General features: G+C 33.7%; 1 protein-coding gene across 4 annotated transcripts in view; it reads left to right on the top strand.

Moving 5' to 3' along the window:
- Nucleotides 1–23,783, top strand: part of LOC117317816 (sodium bicarbonate cotransporter 3-like) — a 142,126-nt gene that overhangs the window by 83,371 nt on the left and 34,972 nt on the right. For 2 of the 4 annotated variants that reach the window (XM_033872760.1, XM_033872763.1), the window contains 9 exons: nt 3,007–3,145; nt 4,383–4,543; nt 4,883–5,131; nt 10,916–11,064; nt 12,147–12,161; nt 18,441–18,686; nt 19,352–19,498; nt 21,515–21,624; nt 22,205–22,379. In XM_033872760.1, coding sequence (XP_033728651.1) covers nt 3,007–3,145; nt 4,383–4,543; nt 4,883–5,131; nt 10,916–11,064; nt 12,147–12,161; nt 18,441–18,686; nt 19,352–19,498; nt 21,515–21,624; nt 22,205–22,379 — 1,391 coding nt within the window. The remainder of the gene's footprint in view (nt 1–3,006; nt 3,146–4,382; nt 4,544–4,882; nt 5,132–10,915; nt 11,065–12,146; nt 12,162–18,440; nt 18,687–19,351; nt 19,499–21,514; nt 21,625–22,204; nt 22,380–23,783) is intronic. The other 2 variants (XM_033872762.1, XM_033872761.1) reach the window with 2 other exon arrangements.

Genomic DNA, 23,783 nt, shown 5'->3' with positions numbered 1-23,783 from the left:
TTGTTCTAAAATTTGGTCTTACAGCTTACTGATAGAGTTTAAATGACTTTCGTTGTTGATATCTAAACCACCTTTTATGTTTAAAAGGTTTTCTTTTTGCCCTTTCATTTTATTTACTCTGTGAATCATTAATTGAACCATCTATTGAGAGTCCTTTTCAGTAATTCTCTGTCATAATACAGAGTTATCTGCTCTTGTGAAAAAACTTTACAATTTTCCCACACAAACTAATGACATATCAATCAATACCACAGTATAGGAGGTTCCTTAAAGAGTCTGCATTATCAAATTAAGACATTCAGGCTAGTCTACTTACAGATTTGTAAAATCCTCACAATGCCGGTGTCTTTGCTATTTTACCGATCCAATCTTCAACCAGTTCTCATTTGAATTTACATGTACAATTACAAGGGAGTGTTTGAGACCTGTAGAATGATGTTTATTGATTCTGGGACTGACGTCAGGTACTCTAATTTTACATTCCCTCCATGTTTCTGTGTCGTTTTAATTCTACATTCCCTCCATATTTCTGTGTCGTTTATCTCAAGGCACCACTGAGCAGCCGCTGTAATATACATTTGGTTGTTTATTCTAACATACATTTGGTTGTTTATTCTAACATACATTTGGTTGTTTATTCTAACAAGTGCCTCTAGAATTTGTACCAGAGGAATTAAGTTTGGGCAAGAGGAGATGGATTCGTGTTGGGGGGGGGGGGGGGGGGGGGTATTGAACTCTCACTTTATCTAACATATGGTTTGTCAAGGTGCATCAACCTATCAGAGAAGCTTCAGGACATCATATCTGATAGGATGGAGGTTTGCATGACCCTGGCAGAGAAGTTAGGGATGAACCTATCAAGAGAAGTTGTTGTAGCAGGGCCCATCATCTGAGAGTATGGAGGTTGGCCGTTGAAGAGTTAGTATTATTATGGAGAGCTGGAGCAGGGGCCCAATGTATGAGAATATGAAGGTCAATTCATGTAGAAAAAATTGGGTCATTATGGGCCTAACATAAAAGGTTTAGAAGGGACCCACTATCCCAGAGGATGAAAGTTAACCCTATATGAGAGGATGGAGACAGTCAGCACTTGCAGGGAAGATTGGAATGGGCCTAATCAGATGAGCAAAGAAGGGCCCCATGTCTGAGATGTTTGGTTTATTTTGTTTAACGTCCTATTAACAGTCATGGTCATTTAAGGACGTGCCAGGTTTGGAGGTGGAGGAAAGCCGGAGTACCTCGAGAAAAAACACCGGCCTACGGTCAGTACCTGGCAACTGCCCCACGTAGGTTTCAAACTCGCAACCCAGAGGTGGAGGGCTAGTAATAAAGTGTCGGGATACATTAACCATTCAGCTACCGCGGCCCCTATCTGAGATGCTCTGACCCTTTCAGAGGAGTTAGGGATTGACTATCAGAGGGGCTAGAAGGGCCCCATATCTGAGATACTTTGGTACTTCGCTGTTATTGTCTCCCGCCTTGGATGCTGACTAAGTAGCCCAAGGTGTTATCAACTGCCAGGGTTGTCCTACTGTGTGGGATCAAACTGACAAATAGGTTTTTTATGGCATTTAACATCTGAATTTTGTCACACGTTCCATTTACGTGTTTGGATATTGTAACAGTTTCTGTATAGACTATGCACTTAGTTGATCAGGGGAACGGTATTGATCCATCGTCGACCATTACTTGGTTATTTCTCTTATTTTATTGTGCAAGAACCAAGGAACTGGACCATGAGGAAATAATCTAACCAATGTGTTACCAAATAAGGCATATTTGAGTTAGTAAGGGGTCAGGGGTCAGGGGTCTGGGAAGGATGTGGGGAGAGTTAAATTTGGCACAGCCATCTTGGGTCAGACAGCGGCTGTTTGATAGGATGAAAAGGGTTGGAACTATATGTACATTTGTATGAGGTAACAACAGACAAGGAGTCAAGGGTGAACACAACTTTACTTACTAAAACAAAATTTGTGGTGAATTTTAAGCATTCATCCAATAAATTATAGATATAACAAAGTAACACAAATGACAAAGGAACGCAGTTTTATGACTCTGGGTCATTCCCTGACCAGATCTCGATCTCAAGATATATCATATGTAATCGCCTAGTGAGAAATACTCACAGCTTATACCACTACACCACATCCAAGTTCTTAAAAAAGAATGTTTCAATGGTGCAGTGATTGTTAGCCCTATTACCTAACAGGATTATGATGATAAATCGTCCATTAGATGATATGAATATCTCGATCATAATATTCTACTTGGCACAATTGTGAGAAATTATTCAAATCTTCAACCTTCGGATAAACAACACATATATATAAACCACATATTGAAGGGCACAATCAGTATTATTTTGTTGTAGACAATAGTTAGTGAAAGGCAATTAGCAAAAAGATACTTTAACTTTGGCCAATATCAAACTGGTCAAAATTTTGAACATTCTTAATATGTGCAAATACAGGTTCAATATTATTCACAATTTGTATTTCATACTTAATGTGATTTTTGTGAATATATTTTACTCGTAATTTTTTACAAATAATTCAAAAAACATTGATGAATCTTATTTCAGGTGATATATATCTTGCTGCATGCTAATCAAATGTCCTTGTAAGATGTTGATTGCAGCCTACAGCTTCGTGTTGATCCCTGTAAGATGCTATGTCTTAAGTTGATTTGAATACAATTGATTTTATTGCAGCATATCAATATCACATTTTATTTGCAGCTGATAGTGCATTGAGATGTCATTTGCATGAAACTTTTTATAAGGTTTTAAAAAGTTTAGTATTGAGGTCATGGTTGTTACATCATTTTTATTACACAATAAGTGGAGTAGACTTTTATTTTTATTGATGCAACTATGATTCACAAAACTTTATGGAAATTCTTAAAATGGTGTTGAAATTTTAAAAGAAAAATCTAATATGATCTCTTTTGAGGAGATTGAAATATTTGACTTGAACCTTAGATTTGAATGTGTTTTCATTTCAACAGCGACTTCTCCTGCCCAAAGAGTGCAGTTTTTACTTGGTGAAGAGGAGGATGAGGAGCACAAAGCACACGATGTGTTCTGTGAGATGGCAGAGCTTCTCTACAAGGACGGTGGAGATGTGGAGTGGAAGGAAACAGCTCGGTAACAATGAATTATCTCCCTTGTATTGTTATAATACACACCAGGGGAAGTCTTATCACAATGAATGATCTCCCTTGTATTGTTATAATACACATCAGGGGAAGTCTTATCACAATGAATTATCTCCCTTGTATGGTCGTCATCTACACCATAGCAAGTGTGATCATAATCAATTATCTCCCTTGTATTCTGTATATACTATGAGAAGTCTGATTACAATGGATTATCTCCCTTGTATTCTGATTAAATACACTAAGAGAAGTCTGATCACAATGGATTATCTCCCTTGTATTCTGATTTAATACACTAAGAGAAGTCTGATCACAATGGATTATCTCCCTTGTATTCTGATTAAATACACTAAGAGAAGTCTGATCACAATGGATTATCTCCCTTGTATTCTGATTAAATACACTAAGAGAAGTCTGATCACAATGGATTATCTCCCTTGTATTCTGATTAAATACACTAAGAGAAGTCTGATCACAATGGATTATCTCCCTTGTATTCTGATTTAATACACTAAGAGAAGTCTTATCACAATGGATTATCTCCCTTGTATTGTAATTATATACACTAAGAGAAGTCTTATCACAATGGATTATCTCCCTTGTATTCTGATTTAATACACTAAGAGAAGTCTTATCACAATGGATTATCTCCCTTGTATTCTGATTTAATACACTAAGAGAAGTCTTATCACAATGGATTATCTCCCTTGTATTCTGATTTAATACACTAAGAGAAGTCTTATCACAATGGATTATTTACCTTTTATTCGGATTATATACTCTATGTGAAGTCTGATCACAATGGATTATCTCCCTTGTATTGTAATTATATACACTAAGAGAAGTCTGATCACAATGGATTATCTCCCTTGTATTGTGATTATCATATCAACACTAGTTCATGTCTATACATACTTCTCTTCCTTGCATCTTAAATACGAACACATTTTGTTGCAAGTCAAGTAAAAGTGTTGTTTCATTATAATATATACTAAGATAAATACATCTTAGTCTGATAACAGTAGATATGATGCCCTAAGGCTCTTTCTACACCTGTTTTTCACTGTTTTCCTTTATGAAATTCAACACAAATAGAGGTTAACTGCAGAATCGCTATGTTCTGTAGAAAATTTCAATGCTCCATACCTGCATGTATTCCATTGCTAACTTTTATCCATGGTTTTAGAATTTGAAGATAAATAGATGAGTGATGTGTGTTTTGATAGATGGGTGAAGTTTGAGGAGGACGTAGAGGAGGGAGGAGAACGGTGGTCCAAACCCCACGTGGCCACCCTCTCTCTTCATTCCTTGTTTGAGCTCCGATGTAACATACTTCATGGAACAGTCATACTGGACATGGCGGCAGATTCACTACCGTGTGTTGTAGGTAGGGCAATTGTGTAAAAAAAACCTAGACAGCAGACAGATGTTGGAAATATCAAAATACATTTTGTATATCTCAAACTCTGATAACTCCCCATTTTGGGAACTTGGCAAAAACCCTTCTTTATAATCTTTAATGTTTTGATAATTCAAACAATTTGATTTTCAAAAGTAACATCTTTATTTAAATCATTGTATATTTAGAAGAAACGTTACGTATCTGTTATACATTGTTCCCTAGAAGTCCTGTCCTAAAATCACCTAATATCATCAGAAAAAACCTTATTGTTTTGCCATAACTTAATAATTTTAATAAGCTATTTTGTATTATCTGTATGTGTAGATGTTTTCCTGGACAATATGGTAGCTTCAAAGCAGTTGGAAGAGCCACTCAAGGAAGATGTACGAGACATTCTGCTACTACGACATCGGCATCTTTACGACCGCAAATACAAACATGACGAAAATGGCAGTAGCAAATACCACCTACCCCTTATACGTTCCTTTGCCGATATAGGCAGGAAGTATTCTGAGCCTCGTGCTCTAAATAACCATGGTAAGGACTCCGACAGCCCAAGCCCACCCGGAGAAGGTATAAAATAAATTTTTTTCTGAATTTTTCTCTCGTGGCTAGACGTGGGCTTCCAGTATCGTGCATGTATATGCTACGCTGTACACCTTCATCAGTTCAACCCAGCTCAGTTTACTGTGAGTTTTCAATGTTTGGATTGTTTTTTTTTATATATAATTTTTCTTTTTCAAATTTTCTTTTTTTTACTTTATATGGTGTTTTATTTTTGTTCTATATAACTGTCCTTAAGAGAAGTTTGAAATGTGTTATTTTGTTTAAATCGTTTACGATTTTCCATGACCCCCCCTTTTTTTTTATGAAATATAAGTATGAAGTCTTATATAAGATCATCCATACAAATTGCTTTTAACATTTTATTAAGAAGACTGGGAACCTGTATTTAAATGTCCTTGCAAATTTCATCGATTATATTATTCCAGCGAAATTTTCAATGCATTAGGAGATATATTGCCATACAAAAAACTGCGATGAAAGGAATAAGTTTTTGTTTTGAATTTTTTTATGAATTTTTGAAATCTGAATTTGAGTTAGATAGACAAAGCTGGTGTAGAGCGGAATTTTTTTTTTTTTTTTTGAGTTGTTATTAATTAGGAGTTAGATGAGCCTTGTAGGTGTTTATACATGCTACCTGTGGTTAATTTTAGAATTCCGATGTGATCTGATTGATCAAACTTGATGTTGATAGTCACCGCTATATTTTCGTGATGACAACCATCTCCATACCTTTCTGGCTTATCAGGTTATTTACACTAATATAAGTTATGTAATAAACTTTGCTGTAAGAGAAGACAAAATTAACAGTTAATTAACACAAGCATCAAGTATTTTACATGAATTGGTGAAAATTACCTGTTAAGGACTGTTTTTATTGTACCACTTAAATTTATTCTTCACTGCTCCAATGCATTTAACGTTTTTTTCTGATTGTACATTGTAGTCGACCAACCCTATATGTTATTGCTATAATATTATTTTTCTTACTTCAAATTCTCTTCCCCGCCATATAGAAAATCACTTTCACCATCAGTATTTGTAAGCTTGGTATTTCTTTTGCACATATGACTTGATCCAAAATGGCCGCTGAGTCAAACAACTTACCGTTACACACCTTTTCTAGGCTAAGTTCTTCTCTCGTCACTGTTAAGGCACGTCGTAGTTTTGTTTTGATACATGGTACGATACTGGAATGAAATCTACAGGTAGGTTGATATGTGATTCCTAAAAACTTGTCAGCCCTAGTAAAATCTAAAGGTCATACCCTACAAATTAATCTTCTACGGGAATCATAAAGGAAATCAACACAGGAGTCATATAAGAATTGTGGGGAAATTTTTTATGAGGATGTGATTTATGAAATCCCCATCAGCGCAATCAAACTTCTTTAACATTTAATAAACAATTTCTCCTATAAACAATTAATCCAATGTATTTCCCTTCACCTTATGTAATTGTCATTTCAGCTATAATTCAACTAACTGGTCACAGTTTTATGCATGAACCAATACAGCCGATAGTTTTAGAATTGAGAAACAAACTATTTGGGAATGTTTGGCGACCTGGCATTGGGAAAATTTGAAAGTGTTTCAACTAAATTAAAAAACGTTTTATTAGTGAACAAGATTAATAAGCAGTAGATTCCTTATACAGCTGTACCTGATGTTTTTACATGATATTTCTGTTTTATCCTTGGAACTTAGTATCTCAAGGTATTTTTTTCTGTGTGATTATCGACTTAAAAGATGGAGACTTAATTTCTGTTCCTCATATGACCCTGGCTATTCTGAGGATCTAAACATAAATCAAACAGACAACATTCAAATTATTGAAAAATATCGAATTTGAGATAGGGTTAATTTTTAACTCCGAAATTTAATTACCACCTTTGGACTGACGGACGGATGGACATGCACACTTCTTAAGATACAATACACAATTTGGTTTCTATTGTTACCTAATTTAGAATCCTGTAATAAGAATTGGTTTTTTTTTGTGTATGGGTAGTTGGTTTTCACATGATTATTTGATATAATATACACTGTATATAGATAGACTTTGATTAGGTAGACAATAGTGTTTATTATTAGTGTTGATAGACCTAGATATTTCTTTTGAATGATTTTTTTACAGTAATATTTTAATTTTTGATGAAAAAAATTCAATAAATCATATAAATAATGTTCATATACAACTATGATCTTTGATTAACTAATTTGGTATGGATTTAAAATTGATTATTATAACGTTTAGATATTTATGTACACATAACTAGAATTGGAACTAGAACTTTTAAGATAAAGATTTCAGCAATATATAAAATCAGATAATAAATTCATGATAACTTATTGATGATATAAGAGTCATAGCTATCATCACTGAGTGAAGAATGTTGATAATTTCCGATATTTCACTAAATGTAAAAAAAAAATGAAAAAATAAAACCTATTTTTTCAGTAGCATAGTCATAATTAATAATATTGATGGGATTGAAGGCTCTACAAGAGTTAATTAATAGGATCGGTGGGTTAACAGGCTCTACAAGAGTAAATGATATTGATTGGATTACAGGCTCTACAATAATTAATTAATAAGACAAAAAAAATTAATTATATAATGAATTACTAACACCATTCTACTAAAACTGAGGTTGACTTGTTCACAAAAATTTTGGTACAAAATGTTTTTATAGTCTTTCTTCATAACTGAAATTGCTTATTAGAACTTTTGAGAATTCACCCAGAATTTTAAACAAATTGTATGTGACATAATATTTTCCTGGTTTTTGTATTTACTTCATTTTTTACCTACATGTAGAAAAAATTTTTTTATTAGTATTACAGTTAGATTGTTGCCTTGAAACAGATCTTTGACAAACATTGTAGTTAGATTGTTGCCTAGAAACAGTGATGTTGCTATGGTAATAATCCTATTTTCAGAACTTTTACCTCCAGCTGCAGAAAAAAAGTCATCCAGTGCTGTTGACATAAATTTCCTAAGTGTTGATGGTGAAACCTATTTTTTCTGTTTTCGTTATTTACCTTCTGTTAAACGTAGACATGGTTGAGTAACCATGACCTATATTTAGAATAGCATGCACCCCCTGCATCGGCTCTCTACTGGGATTCAGTACCGCTAAGTCAAGATCATTTTGACATTAAACATGAAGTATAAAATCTTTTAAAGTTATTTTGTTTAGTCATGTCAAAAATGAAGAGAAAATTGTTTTAAGAGTGTTGATCAAATCGTTAAATTTGAAAGTGATTACATTTTTGTTTTGTAGATATAGAGAAGTAATATTTTTCGGTATCATAAACATATGGTTTATATTGTACTGAATCGGCAGTGTAATGATGGGTTATTTTGTCCTATAGAAAGTTTACAATGCAACACTCGTTTAAAAAAAATATATTCTGTTTAGATATTGTCTGTTGTTTGGTTGTTATAGGAATCCTTAAATTAGCATATACTAATATAAAAACGGAACGATAAAAACTGAATCTTAGAATGCAGTTTTTGCCCGATCATTTTCACCTGATTGTTCACTTGGCTGCCTGTGAATGCTTTGCCATGAGATGTGATCATTGTTCATGTGGAAAGGCTTGCAGAGTTAACTCCCTTTAAGAATCACACTTGTATGGTTGACTCCTATAGAGAAAATTAGGATTGACCCAATGAGATTAGTTTAGAATGATAGACTGTATTAAAGTTCCACAATGAAAATAGTCCTCAGATTGACAGATGTTCTGATATACATTTAAGATATTGTGTTATTCTATTTTCTGAATCCCTCATAGAATCAATTAATTTTTTTGGAGAGGACTTATATAGGCTTGCCTGTTGTCCAATCCATTTGTTTTATTGCAATAAAATTTGTTGAAATGAAAAATTTTGTATAATTTTGCGGCTTCATAGTTGTTTTATTGCAATAAAATTTGTTGAAATGAAAAATTTTGTATAATTTTGCGGCTTCATAGCTGTGAGACTAATTTTTAGACATAAGGTGTATTAACCCTTTCACCCCTACTGACCATATTGGACTTCAAATGATGATTAAGTTTCTTAGGGTTGAAATGGTTAAAGGGGAATCTGATGCATTTGATGTGGGGGAAATATACAAAATACTGATATTTGAGAGTGGGTTACCACTATACTAACTTGTATACACTATAACTATACACCTAACATGGGCCGCACCCCTGTGTAGTTACCCTATATCAATATATATACTGGATAATAGTAGAGGAACATCTAACACTGGTGGATATGGTCATACTCAAGGGAAATCCTGATAAGTATTATTAATATTTAAGAGGATATATTATATATACATGTATTCTTTTACAACTGACTTGAGAAAATAAAAGCCTTTCTTCTACTGCATTTTCAAGAAAATAAGAGTAGTCTTAATTTGTGTTGTGTTGGGATAAATAATTTCCAAACAATTATGCTTAATTGGCATTATCCAAATACAGTCTGAAATTGAATTTCAAAAGATTTTCAAAGATAATCCAGAAAAATAAATTTGTTGATGAAAATTGGTTCCTATACATTTTCCAAATAAAGCCTGAAATTTGAAACATAATTCTGAAGGTATCCAACCTATGGCCTAATGATATGATGGGTTTGTTGATATTTTCCTTCCCCTTTTCCAACTTTCAGTTTGATTTTAGAAAGATACTGCTGACATGCAATATCTTGCCGATATTTGTAGCAATGAGTTTGTTTAACCAGAACAAAGGCCCCAGGTTTGTCCGTGTGTGTCATTACCCAACACAGAAAAATTAGTCTTTCATTCAAATTCTCCATTGTATAGATCCATCTTTCCTCTCTATAGAATTTTCATCCAAACTTTACTATCTTCAGTTCCCACTAATTATGTTTGAACTGTGTTGTACGATGGTTGCTATTTAGTGCTAAGTGACATGCTTGTTGTACTTAGAGCAGAAGATTTTGATGAGCTTAGCGGGACTGTTATCGAAGCCTGAAATTTAGTTTATTTTTGTTTTGAATTAGTTGGTATAAGTGCAATTCCACATTGAGATATCACAACTGTTGTTTAGTATTAGATTTGCAATTGATGTAAGCTTACATATGTAGGAATATTAATTTTTGTAATAGATGATTAAGGAAGTACTGTGATAACATCCCAATCTTATCCAAATCCTATGGTGATCTGTGTGCTCGGCCCATTCTATGAAATACCCTCTGCTGTGTCAAGACAAAGCTGACTGTATGATATTAATCAGATTAAAAATAAGAAATTTTTAATGTTACAAATTATTTATAAAAATATCACATTTTGTTAATGAAAATTAATTTATGTCTGTTTCAATAAAATCATATGTTTACTTATATATAATTTGGTTTTACATTTAAGTTAGAAATATTAATTTTTGATAAAACAATTTTACTTAGAAACAGCCTGCAATATAAACATTTGTTGTTGTTTCGCTGTGTACAGAAAATGTAGTTCAGTTATCTGGTCTTTTGGTTTAAATTCCAAATTAATTAAAATTTTCCCTTGACTACTTTTTATGCTATTATAATTGTTAAATTTTGATCAAATGTTTTTTCATTTCATTATTTTATAATATAAATATCTATAAGTTTTGACAAATGAATTATTTACGATTTGTGAACTGTTTATATGAAGGTTTGAAGTACAGACATTTGCTGTATAGTTTAAAATTTGCAGAACAGAAATCTGCTGTGAAATTAAGGCCTAATGATTAAGTATGTAGAAATCTACTGAAGACTAATTGTGTATTGGATGACGATCTGTTACAGTTGGTCTGCCAGGAGCGAAAAGTACACCAAACTTTAACAACTTACAGCGTAACAACAGCACACCCCGGATAGAGCACCACGCCACACAGCCGGCCATCCTCAACCACAACGGCAGTTCTGACATACTGGAACACTCCTCTAGTCACAAGGTAGGCCACAGTTATCTCCCTTGCCCAGAACACTGTAGCTTCCCTCGGTATTGTTTAGATTGTTTTAGAAGAACAACAACATTTGCCCAACACATAAGAAGACCAATTGTCTTTAAATTTTTCAGATTAAGTTGTTAAATGAAACATTAAATCTTTTAAAGCGTGTTTCTACAAGATGGCAGGGATGTTTTTGTCAGTGACGAAGATATACTCAGAACTTTCCATAAACACTAAAAGTAAAATATCTAAAATTTTATTTCTTAAGATGACATCCAGAATGATTAAATGTTGTTTTAAACCTAGTTTAGCCTACAGTCAGGACATGTTAATTGTCATTTAGACAGATATCACCTCCCCTGTTTCTAGCTTGTTTGAGTACTCAAGATATTTTAGTTGTAGGTGAAATATTAACTGAACATGTCTAAGACAAGTTAAAACCCAAGAATACTTGTAAAAACCCATCTTCAAAACACAAAAAAAGCGTGTTGTTGGTTAGCATAAAACCTGTTTAGGTTTGGAATTGTAACACAATGACAATGGTTCATTCTATGTACCTATTATGTCTATGAATAGCTGTTGATTGCTAATCAGGAAATTTATTCAATGTTCAATGCAGTGATGTTTAAATGTACCAAAGCGATATATAAATCTGTGAAACTATTCGATATGGAGATAAAGAGAGATTGGAGGGTTTGAGGTTAATAGTTTAGAGTTATAGTAGTTGTTGATGAAAACACTGCATAATCTGACCTTCTAAGTAGTCCTTTTTCAATATTAATGAAAGAATGCTGTTTAATTGTGATGATTCTATTATCAGTAAATTTGAAAAATGTTAAGAAATATTTACAATTTACATTAATTCAGCTTCAGTTTATTAGCCATAGAAATGCTTCCGTAGGTCAAGGTATGGATTTCTTGAGCTTTGTAAATGATTCTGTAGGTCCAGGTATCAATTTCTTGAGCTTTGTAAATGATTCCGTAGGTTCAGGTATGGATTTCTTGAGCTTTGTAAATGATTTCGTAGGTCCAGGTATCGATTTCTTGAGCTTTGTAAATGATTTCCAGATACCTGTACATTTTAGCGGTTTAGAAGAAAGGTAAATTTTTTGTAGACCTGAGTAATCTAACAGGACTTCTGTGTGCTGTGGAAAAACTTAAATGTTTAATAAGAATAAGGTCATTATAAGATCACCACTATGGTCATATCACAAGTCATCAATATGGTCATGTTAAAGGTCATTACTAAGGTCATAACCAAGGTCATCAGTAAGGTCATATCAAAGGTCATCACTAAGGTCATATCAAAAGGTCATCACTAAGGTCATATCAAAGGTCATCACTATAAGGTTATGTCAATGGTCATCAGTAAGGTCATCCCTAAGGTCATTCCAAAGGTAATTTATAAGTTCATCTCAAAGGTCATCACTATGGTCATCTCAAAGGTCATCACTAAGGTTATCACTAGAATCATCATAAAGGTCATCTCAAAGGTGACCAGTAAGTTAATCACTATGATCATCACCAGGGTCATCATAAAGGTCATTACTAGGATCAATATTAATGTCATCATTAAGGTCAGTATTGAGTTTATCACTATGGTCAGTGTTAAGGTAATCTCTTGGTCATCACTGAGGTCACTGCAGAGGTTATCACTAGGGTCACTACAAAGGTCATCACTAGGGTCATTTCAACGGTCTTCAGTAAGATAAACATTATGGTCATCACTAGGATCAATACTAAGGTCATCACTAGGATCAATACTAAGGTCATCACTAGGATCAATACTAAGGTCATCACTAGGGTCAATACTAAGGTCATCACTAGGATCAATACTAAGGTCATCACTAGGATCAATACTAAGGTCATCACCAAGGTCATCACTAGGATCAATACTAAGGTCATCACCAAGGTCATCACTAGGATCAATACTAAGGTCATCACCAAGGTCATCACTAGGATCAATACTAAGGTCATCACCAAGGTCATCACTAGGATCAATACTAAAGGTCATCACTAGGATCAATACCAAGGTCATCACTAGGATTAATACTAAGGTCATCACTAAGGTCATCACTAGGGTCATCACTAGGATTTATATTTAGGTCATCAGTAGGATCAATTTTAAGGTCATCTCTAAGGTCATCGCATGGATCATCAGCATCAAAGTTTTCACTGCAGTCATATCATACATACATTGTAAAGATATCATAAAACATTTTGGGGATGTCATCAATTCTTTTAAGGATAATATCAAACAATGTTAGGGTATTATATTAAACACTGTAATACTGTCAAATAACATTGTTACACAAGTAACTCACTCTGGTGTTGTGTATTTATCTGTGTGACTCTTTGAGTGTCTGTGTGACTTGGAGTACAGGTAATGATAATATTTGTGTGATGTCACTTTCGCTTATAACATCTGTGTAATTCCTCTTGCTGCCACAAGTTTACATCAGATCTTATCTACTTCAATCAGTACATCAAATTTGGATTGTAGAGATCGAAGCCTATTTATCCACACACCCCAGGTACTACGTCACAATAGTGTCATCGTCTGATCCAAATTATTTAGCCAGTTTTAAAGGCAAAGTGATTTGGACAGAGTTTATTATACTGTATGTGCTGTAGAAATAATGCTCGCATCTAATCTCCAAATACATATATCTTCCTACAGTGTAAACAAGAAGTGTTTTTTATGTATATTGATTTTGACCTTTGTTAACCAAAGCGATCCTTTGGGGATGTGAGATTAGCTGGTTCATCTGAACATTCGACTCACCACGATAACCATACCAAGGTACTTGGTTGTACACGTATCATCAATCGGAATATCTTGATATTTGCTAACATTTTTATGCTTTTGCCCACTCTATTTCAATTATACACAATATACCTGAAAGGTAAATTGGGATATTTTGATATTTTTAACATCTGACATGTATTTTTCCCTGAAGTATGGTATAGTTGAATTATGATATACAAATGTTTTTGTTTTGTTATTATTTCCATTTGTTGTCTTGATACATCCAGTCCAAACAGGTATTGATGTCATTGTTGCTAAGTGTAACTAGGACTGGTGGCTGTGTCACAGTTATCATTATTGTTCCAGAATATTGATTAAAATTTTCTTTGATGTGTATTTGTTGTATTTTCTTTTTTTTTATGTATATATCTTTCTGTACTTTTAAAACAATTTTCAAATTATCCCAATTTACCACTTTTATATACATTTATATTTTTTTTTATAAACATATAGATAAGCCTATGTATATCCTTACTTTTCATCTGCTGTTAAGTCTTTTTTGGCATTTGTCTCCTGAAAATAATGAGCTACCATATCTAGGGCATGTGGCACCTCCCCTTAAAATTGTCTGTGTTGGAGTTACCTCCCCTAGAAATGGTAAGATTTGGAGCTACCTCCCCTAGAATTTGTCTGTGTTAGAGTAAGCTCCCCTAGACACATTCTGTGTTAGAGTAAACCCCCTTGAAATATCTATGTTAGAGTTAAATTATCTCCCTAAGAAATAGTCAGTGTTAGAGTTACCTCCCTTAGAAATGGTCTGTGTTAGAGTTACCTCCCTTAGAAATGGTCTGTGTTAGTTACCTCCTTTAGAAATGCAGGCCTCAGACCACAATTAATTTCCCTCTTTGTTCTACCAAAGAAAAATCGAAATTAAAATATTTCAGAAGTTTGCAAAAAATCTGGCTTTCACATCACGTGTAGAACTATTCAAGCTGAACCTACAGTGAGCTGGAAAGTACCCCATGACCGGCATTTAACAAAGTTATTTATATTTAAGTGTAACCACCCTAATATATTGTAGGAAAATCTGGAAAATCACAAAATATTACTACTCAAGCCTTATAACTCCCCGTGTCCTGCCTCACAAACAAACATGGAAATGGTGTCAAAACAAAATTCTGCCACTAGATTAAATATTGCACTATAAATCTATGCTAAAATTATGTCCATATCTGTAACAGCTAAGTCAGGAAAAAATATTTAGCAACAGTCCTGAAATTTCAATATGTACTACATTCGTGTACAACGACCCGGAAGTATAATTGTGGTCTGAGGCCAAATGGTCTGTGTTAGAGTTACCTCCCTTAGAAAGGGTCTGTGTTAGAGTTACCTCCTTTAGAAATGGTCTGTGTTAGTTACCTCCCTTAGAAATGGTCTGTGTTAGAGTTACCTCCCTTAGAAATGGTCTGTGTTAGAGTTACCTCCCTTAGAAATGGTGTGTGTTAGAGTTACCTCCTTTAGAATTGGTTTGTGTTAGAATTACTGCCCATCGAAATGCTAACTACTCCACCCTCCATACTTTCCAGTCAAATGATTTATTAGAGACTTCTCCTGTACTGATATTTAGTAATTAATACTCTACTCATTACAACCTTCAGTTATATCCCTTATAAATTTCAAAACTGAAGAAAACGTTCAAAACTGAAGAAAAACCTGTATTGCCTTTAACAAAATCACAAATTCCAGTACTTTTGTTGCTGTTAATTTCACCAATATCAAATTATAAACATCACTTGAATTTTGTGGTATGAAAAAGTTTTCTGATCTATACAAAATGCCAAAAAAGACATTTAGTAGTCTTTTGTAGTAACTGGTATTTCCAGAACTTCTTTATGCACGTACTGAAAAAATATACTGCATGAAGATTTATAATGATAATGTATGGTACAGGACTTTTCAACTTTTTTTTTCTCTAAATATTTGAGAAATTAAATATCAAACATTTTATTTCTTCAGTATATAAAAGCAAAAAAACAGAAATCTCTTGTATGAAGTGATCAAATATCCCAATAGTTTTAATCAAAGAGATAGAGGAAGTCATGAATTCAGCATTTCATGAATAGTGGATTCCACCGTAGAAAAAATATGATGTTGGCTTTGTATAGTGAGTCAATAGTGTTCTGTATCATTATGTACAGAAATAAACATTCATACACTTCAGATTTTTAAAATATATACAACAAAATGTATACCAGAAATAGAAACATTGTATATTGAGAACATTGTACATGTATAACAAGAGCAGTGTATATAAAGAATATTGCAATGTATATAAAGAACATGTTTTATTTATAGATCTAACATTGTATATTAGGAATAGTAACATTGTATAATAAGAACATTGTATAATAGGAACATTGTATATAAAGAACATTGTACATCAGGAACTAACATTGTGTAACCAGAAATAATTTATGTTGGGTACAGGGATATATATTATATATACATTCAGGTATCTGAAACATATATCAGGACTAATATGTATATATATGGAACAGCCTATATCAGACACAGTGTCTTTCAGGACTAATATGTATATATCTGGAACAGCCTATATATCAGACACAGTGACTTTCAGGACTAATATGTACAGTCAAACCTCGATGATTCGAACTTCGTTGATTCGAATTTCTCGCTGTATCGAACTTTTTGCTTGGTCCCGAATTTTCTCACTATATAACACTACTAACGAAACTATGTATGATTCGAATTTTTATAAATCGAAGTTTTCGATGTATCAAACTTTTTTCATGACCCGTTAGCTATGATATTATAGGTAATTGACATCTCATGATTCGAACAAAAAATTTACCTGTACTGACCACTGGATAGGTGTTTGTCGTGACCCCTGTGGCAAGATTTCACACCTCTCCCCAAAATGCCCTGACTGACAATAGGGATAACGATAGCGTGTGTTGTCACTCCCGGTCATGGGGTTTATTAATAATCAGATCAAATTGATAGATAAAAAGTGTATTTAGAAGCCATGACATTTAATCACTCCGGTAAAACATTTCAATAGTCGTCTCTGATAATCTCCGCCGCCATTGAAATCAGCGTTCGGTGAGTAAATTTTACGGAACTGTAAAACAACCGGACCATTTTTAAACACAAACAATTAGCGATGGCTTCACTCATATTCAAAGTGTCACGTTTCAAACTTATACATAAATATCCAAGTAAATCGATTATTTGTCATTCAATCATGCATTCTCCAACCGATCGGCATTCCGTAAAACGCACGTGTCTTTAGCAGAAAAGCCTAACGACTTACGTAAGTGTGCATTGTACTTCTTTTGTTTTATCTGTTAAACGCGATATAAGTGTTTTGTAACCGATACATATTCTGTTTAATTATCAAGAAAACATCGATCTATTGTCAACCATGAATAATTCGAAGTCCCGCTGTATCGAAGTTTTTCTGTTAGTCCCTTGAACTTCGAAACATCGAAGTTTGACTGTATATATCTGGAACAGCCTATATATCAGACACAGTGTCTTTCAGGACTAATATGTATATATCTGGAACAGCGTACAATTTGTATATATCAGACACAGTGTCTTTCAGGACTAATATTTCTCTATGGTATATAGGTGGAGAACAGTACATGTATTTATTTTAGCTCACCTGGTCCATCTGTGCTGATTTTACTAGTTCAGCAAGTCTTAAGTAATAGATCTTAAAACAAATATGATCTGCAGTGTCTATGAAAAAAGGGTTTGAACTTCCATGGGACAAAGGACAGGGATTGAAATTAGGGAAATAAATGTAACTCTTTATTATCCTTCCTTTCTCTGGACCCATGACTGATGGCAGATCCAGGAATGGGAAGAAAATCTTAAGATATCTGTATGAACAAGAATGATTTTGTATGATCACAGCTTATGTTTTGTATGATCACAGCTGAGCCATGTTGATGAGCGATGCAGGCCATCTTGACTTATTTGAAGTAGAATTATTTTACAGCGAGTTAGAATGATTTATTGCTGTTTATGTTGTTAAATTAGACATCTGCACTGTTCTACTCGGTTATATCATGCTATATGCAGCATGTCTGTAGAGCTAGATGGGCAATCTTTTAAAGTTTATAGAACACCCTATTTTGGTTGCTCTGTCCTCATTGGAGAATGTGCCATTTTGCTGTTGCATTATCTGGGTGTGAAATTCCTGGTGTTTCTAGATGTTACATTTTAATAAATGATTACACCTGAGGTATTTATTGAAAATAAAAGGTGTATGAACCTTCTTGCTTTAATTATGTAATAATAAATGATATATTTAAGGATTTGAATTAGTTTTAGATTTATTTTGCTGTATTTCAGTACAATAACTTTCCAATGTTTTCAACAAGATTTAAAACAATGATAATAAGGATAATAATTTGTGCTAATTAGACTTGTGAATTACCTCATTCCCAGACACAGAAATGTTAATTAGATTACTATTCATTTCTTTAATTTTAAGTTTTGATTTTCCTTACAGAAATTTTGAAGGGTAACATAAAATTGATGAATTTTCGAAATATGCTTTTTAGCTTAACTTACATGTGTTTATTTTTGATATTTTTAGCTGAACATGCATTTCATGAAGAAAATTCCCAAAGAGGCAGAAGCAGCTAACATTCTTGTTGGTGAGGTTGATTTCCTGAACTATCCTATCATCGGCTTCACCCGCCTTCTCCATTCTCAGTTAATGGGTGACCTTACAGAGGTCCCTGTTCCTACCAAGTTCATCTTTTTCCTCTTGGGACCCAAGGGCAATATGAACAAGTTCCACGAGATCGGCCGTTCTATAGCAACACTCATGTCAGATGAGGTGAGTGATGCAATCAAATTAGACAAGTCCATAGCAACATTGTATCTAATTAAGGGAGTCCACATAGCAACGTTTTGTCACATGATCGAGAGATTGATCAATGGATACCTTCTGTGTAATGAGAGGAGTCTTTAGCAACCTTGTGTCAAATTATGTGAGTCCATAGTAACCTTGTGTCAAATTAAGCGAGTCCATAGTAACCTTGTGTCAAATTATGCGAGTCCATAGTAACCTTGTGTCAAATTATGCGAGTCCATAGTAACCTTGTGTCAAATTATGCGAGTCCATAGTAACCTTGTGTCAAATTATGTGAGTCCATAGTAACCTTGTGTCAAATTAAGCGAGTCCATAGTAACCTTGTGTCAAATTATGTGAGTCCATAGTAACCCTGTGTCAATTAAGAGAGTCCATAGCAACCTTGTTTCAAATTAGGGGAGTTTATGGCAACCTTGTTACCAGTGAGGTGAGGCCATAGCAACATAAGATATCAAATTAGGGGAGTTAATTGCACTTGTGTCAAATTAAGCAAGTCCATAGCAACAAAACGTGTCAAATTTGGAGTCTTTAGCAACCTTCCATGTTTTAGTTGATAGTCAATGTTCGACTGAAAATAGAACATGAACCTATGCAGCCATCTTTTCTCATATGCTCGGCCTGTATTCCAGGTATTCCATGATGTTGCGTATCATGCCAGAAATCGTGAAGACTTACTGGCAGGTATTGATGAGTTCCTTGACCAGGTGACTGTGCTACCACCTGGGGAATGGGATCCCAGTATCCGAATTGAACCTCCTCAGAGTGTTCCCTCACAGGTAAGATGCTACCTTATTAGAAAACCAAGATAGTTTTTAGCAGGTTTGGCTATATTTGTATGATTGTTAGCTCACTTCCTCCACAGGCTATCAAGTTTTCTATCATTGCTACTAGTCATGAAGGACTGAATGGATTTTGACAAAATTTGATTTAAAGTATCCTTGGGGGAAAGTGGAACAAATTTTGTGTGGATGGTGACTGGATCTCCAGGGACAGGATGGGATGTTAATTCCCCTTAACTGGTTACTATAGTGTTTTCTGATGACATGGTTTGTACAGCTAATGAAGAGTGCTGGAATTAAGGATCGGTGCTTGAAAAGTACTGAAATTCATACTTACTTAAATGTGATTATATTCAGATTCCTTAAAGATAAAATATTCACCACAGGAAAATTATGAAAAAAATTATAATAACATCTCTTTGAGTTGATGAAAGGTATACAGATTTCCACTTCCCACTCTGGGGCACAAGTCAGAATATGGTAAAGATAATGAGTCTTAAATGTTAATTGTAATGTTGTTTTGTTATTTTGATTGCGTTAAAGATATAAATCACCTCAGTTCTCAAGTTTTGACAGAAAAATGCACCAAAAAGTACTTGGAAAGTGCCTGAAAAGTGCTTGAATTTTGGTATGAAAAATCTGTACAAGTCATGAGTGAATACTGTAACATACAGATGAGCCATGCAGGCCTCTTGTGCCTCTTCATGTGTGTATATATATATTAAAAATGAAGGAATAGAAAAAATGCTTGAACCAGTATCATAATCTTTAAAGCCATATTCTTATGGTGTTACGCTATAAAATCAAGACTGTGCTATTTGCATGGGCTGCTCAAAGATGGTTTTCAACTTTTACCTAGTATTCACTGGTGATGATGCAAGCATTGCTGATAATAGATGTTTTATCAAGTTAAAATTTCTGGTATTTGATTGGTAAAAATGAAAGAAAACCTTTTATCCTCTCTGTCCTGATTTTATCTTTAACCATTTATGTTTTCTCACATACCAGAAAAACAACCTCTGGTCTGATATCGTTTCTAATCCTGTTTCTAACTCTCTCTACAGACGAGTCGTAAAACAGCGCCCTCTGGTCTGATCTTGTTTCTATAATCCTGTTTCTAACTCTCTCTACAGACGAGTCGTAAAACAGCGCCCTCTGGTCTGATCTTGTTTCTAATCCCGTTTCTAACTCTTTCTACAGACGAGTCGTAAAACAGCGCCCTCTGGTCTGATCTTGTTTCTCATCCTGTTTCTAACTCTCTCTACAGACGAGTCGTAAAACAGCGCCCTCTGGTCTGATCTTGTTTCTATAATCCTGTTTCTAACTCTCTCTACAGACGAGTCGAAAAACAGCGTCCTCTGGTCTGATCTTGTTTCTATAATCCTGTTTCTAACTCTCTCTACAGACGAGTCGTAAAACAGCACCCTCTGGTCTGATCTTGTTTCTATAATCCTGTTTCTAACTTTCTACAGACGAGTCGTAAAACAGCGCCCTCTGGTCTGATATCGTTTCTAACCCTGTTTCTAACTCTCTCTACAGACGAGTCGAAAACAGCACCCTCTGGTCTGATATCGTTTCTAACCCTGTTTCTAACTCTTTCTACAGACGAGTCGTAAAACAGCGCCCTCTGGTCTGATCTTGTTTCTATAATCCTGTTTCTAACTCTCTCTACAGACGAGTCGTAAAACAGCGCCCTCTGGTCTGATCTCGTTTCTAATCCTGTTTCTAACTCTTTCTACAGACGAGTCGTAAAACAGCGCCCTCTGGTCTGATATCGTTTCTAATCCTGTTTCTAACTCTTTCTACAGACGAGTCGTAAAACAGCGCCCTCTGGTCTGATCTTGTTTCTAATCCTGTTTCTAACTCTTTCTACAGACGAGTCGTAAAACAGCGCCCTCTGGTCTGATCTTGTTTCTATAATCCTGTTTCTAACTCGCTCTACAGACGAGTCGTAAAACAGCGCCCTCTGGTCTGATCTTGTTTCTATAATCCTGTTTCTAACTCTCTCTACAGACGAGTCGTAAAACAGCGCCCTCTGGTCTGACCCCATCAGGAAAATCGGAGGTAGAGGAAGAAGTGGAGGAATCCCATGGTGACGACCCCTGTCTCCAACGAACAGGCAGGTCAGTCTACATTGTGGGGTCAATGTCCATGTTAACTATCCCTAAATAATATATCATATGTTCATATCTGTAGTTGTTTTAAGAAAGTTAATTTAATGATTAAATACTTTGCCTTTGTATTCACTTTTTTATTCTGGATTTCAATCTAATATTTTGATGTTTCTACTCAGAATAACACCAATCTTATCAAACTTGGATAAAATCTTGAATTACTTAGATTTTAGGCCTAACACCTAGGTTTAAATGTTGTATACCACTCATGAACTGTCCTGGTTTAGGCGACTATTTCAGAATGAGCTGGGTAAGTGTTAAATAGATGGGATTATCAGTGACTCATTGAGGATCCTTTGGTGATTTGTGCAGTGGTAACACACTTGCCGTTTACCAAGGTGACTCTGGTTTCCTCCTTGTACAGTAAGCCCTCTCTTATGCTTCCATCAGGCCCAGGAAGGGTGGTAAATGTAGTTAAGGTAACTATGGTTTTAATTGGTTTATTTTTTCCTGTGGCAGCCACAGGATAACCATGTGAAGTATATAAGATAAAAGTCCTCTGATGTATGCGATGATTACCTCATTACAGGTTTTTTGGAGGATTGATAGATGATGTGAAGAGAAAGGCTCCATTCTATGGGAGTGACTTCAAAGATGTCCTACATGTACAGTGTATAGCTTCCTTCGTGTTCCTCTACTTCGCCTGTCTAACGCCCATCATCACATTTGGGGGTCTCCTAGGAGATGCGACAAAGAATAGCATGGTCAGTTTTTGTAAGACTGGATGGATATATTCAGGACCGTGATAGCCTAACCTAATACATGTATTACAGTAATGATGTTATATTATACAGATGTAATGTATGTGCTTACACAGATGTTATATTAATATATGAAATTACACAGATGTTATATATTAGATTATACAGATGTTGTATATTAGATTACACAAATGTTATATATTATATTACACAGATGTTATATATTAGATCATACAGATGTTATATATTACATTATACAAATGTTATATATTATATTATACAGATGTTATATATTAGATTACACAAATGTTATATATTATATTATACAGATGTTATATATTAGATTACACAAATGTTATATATTAGATTATACAGATGTTATATATTAGATTACACAAATGTTATATATCAGATTACACAAATGTTATATATTAGATTACACAGATGTTATATATCAGATTATACAGATGTTATATGTTAGATTACACAAATGTTATATATTATATTATACAGATGTTATATATTAGATTATACAAATGTTATATATTATATTATACAGATGTTATATATTAGATTACACAGATGTTATATATTAGATTATACAGATGTTATATATTAGATTATACAGATGTTATATATTAGATTATACAGATGTTATATATTAGATTACACAAATGTTATATATTATATTATACAGATGTTATATATTAGATTATACAAATGTTATATATCAGATTATACAGATGTTATATATTAGATTACACAGATGTTATATATTAGATTACACAAATGTTATATATTATATTATACAAATGTTATATATTAGATTACACAGATGTTATATATTAGATTACACAGATGTTATATATTAGATTACACAGATGTTATATATTAGATTACACAGATGTTATATATTAGATTATACAAATGTTATATATTAGATTACACAAATGTTATATGTTATATTATACAGATGTTATATATTAGATTATACAGATGTTATATATTATTACACAAATGTTATATATCAGATTACACAAATGTTATATATTAGATTATACAGATGTTATATATTAGATTACACAGATGTTATATATTAGATTATACAAATGTTATATATTAGATTATACAGATGTTATATATCAGATTACACAAATGTTATATATTAGATTATACAAATGTTATATATTAGATTACACAAATGTTATATATTAGATTACACAAATATTATATATTAGATTATACAGATGTTATATATTAGATTATACAAATGTTATATATTAGATTATACAAATGTTATATATCAGATTACACAGATGTTATATATTAGATTACACAAATGTTATATATTATATTATACAGATGTTATATATTAGATTATACAAATGTTATATATTAGATTACACA

This window comes from Pecten maximus, chromosome 19, assembly GCF_902652985.1.
Source record: "Pecten maximus chromosome 19, xPecMax1.1, whole genome shotgun sequence".
NCBI lineage: Eukaryota > Metazoa > Mollusca > Bivalvia > Pectinida > Pectinidae > Pecten > Pecten maximus.
Note: the sequence above shows the minus strand (reverse complement) of the source record. Positions and strands in the feature narration are given on the sequence as shown.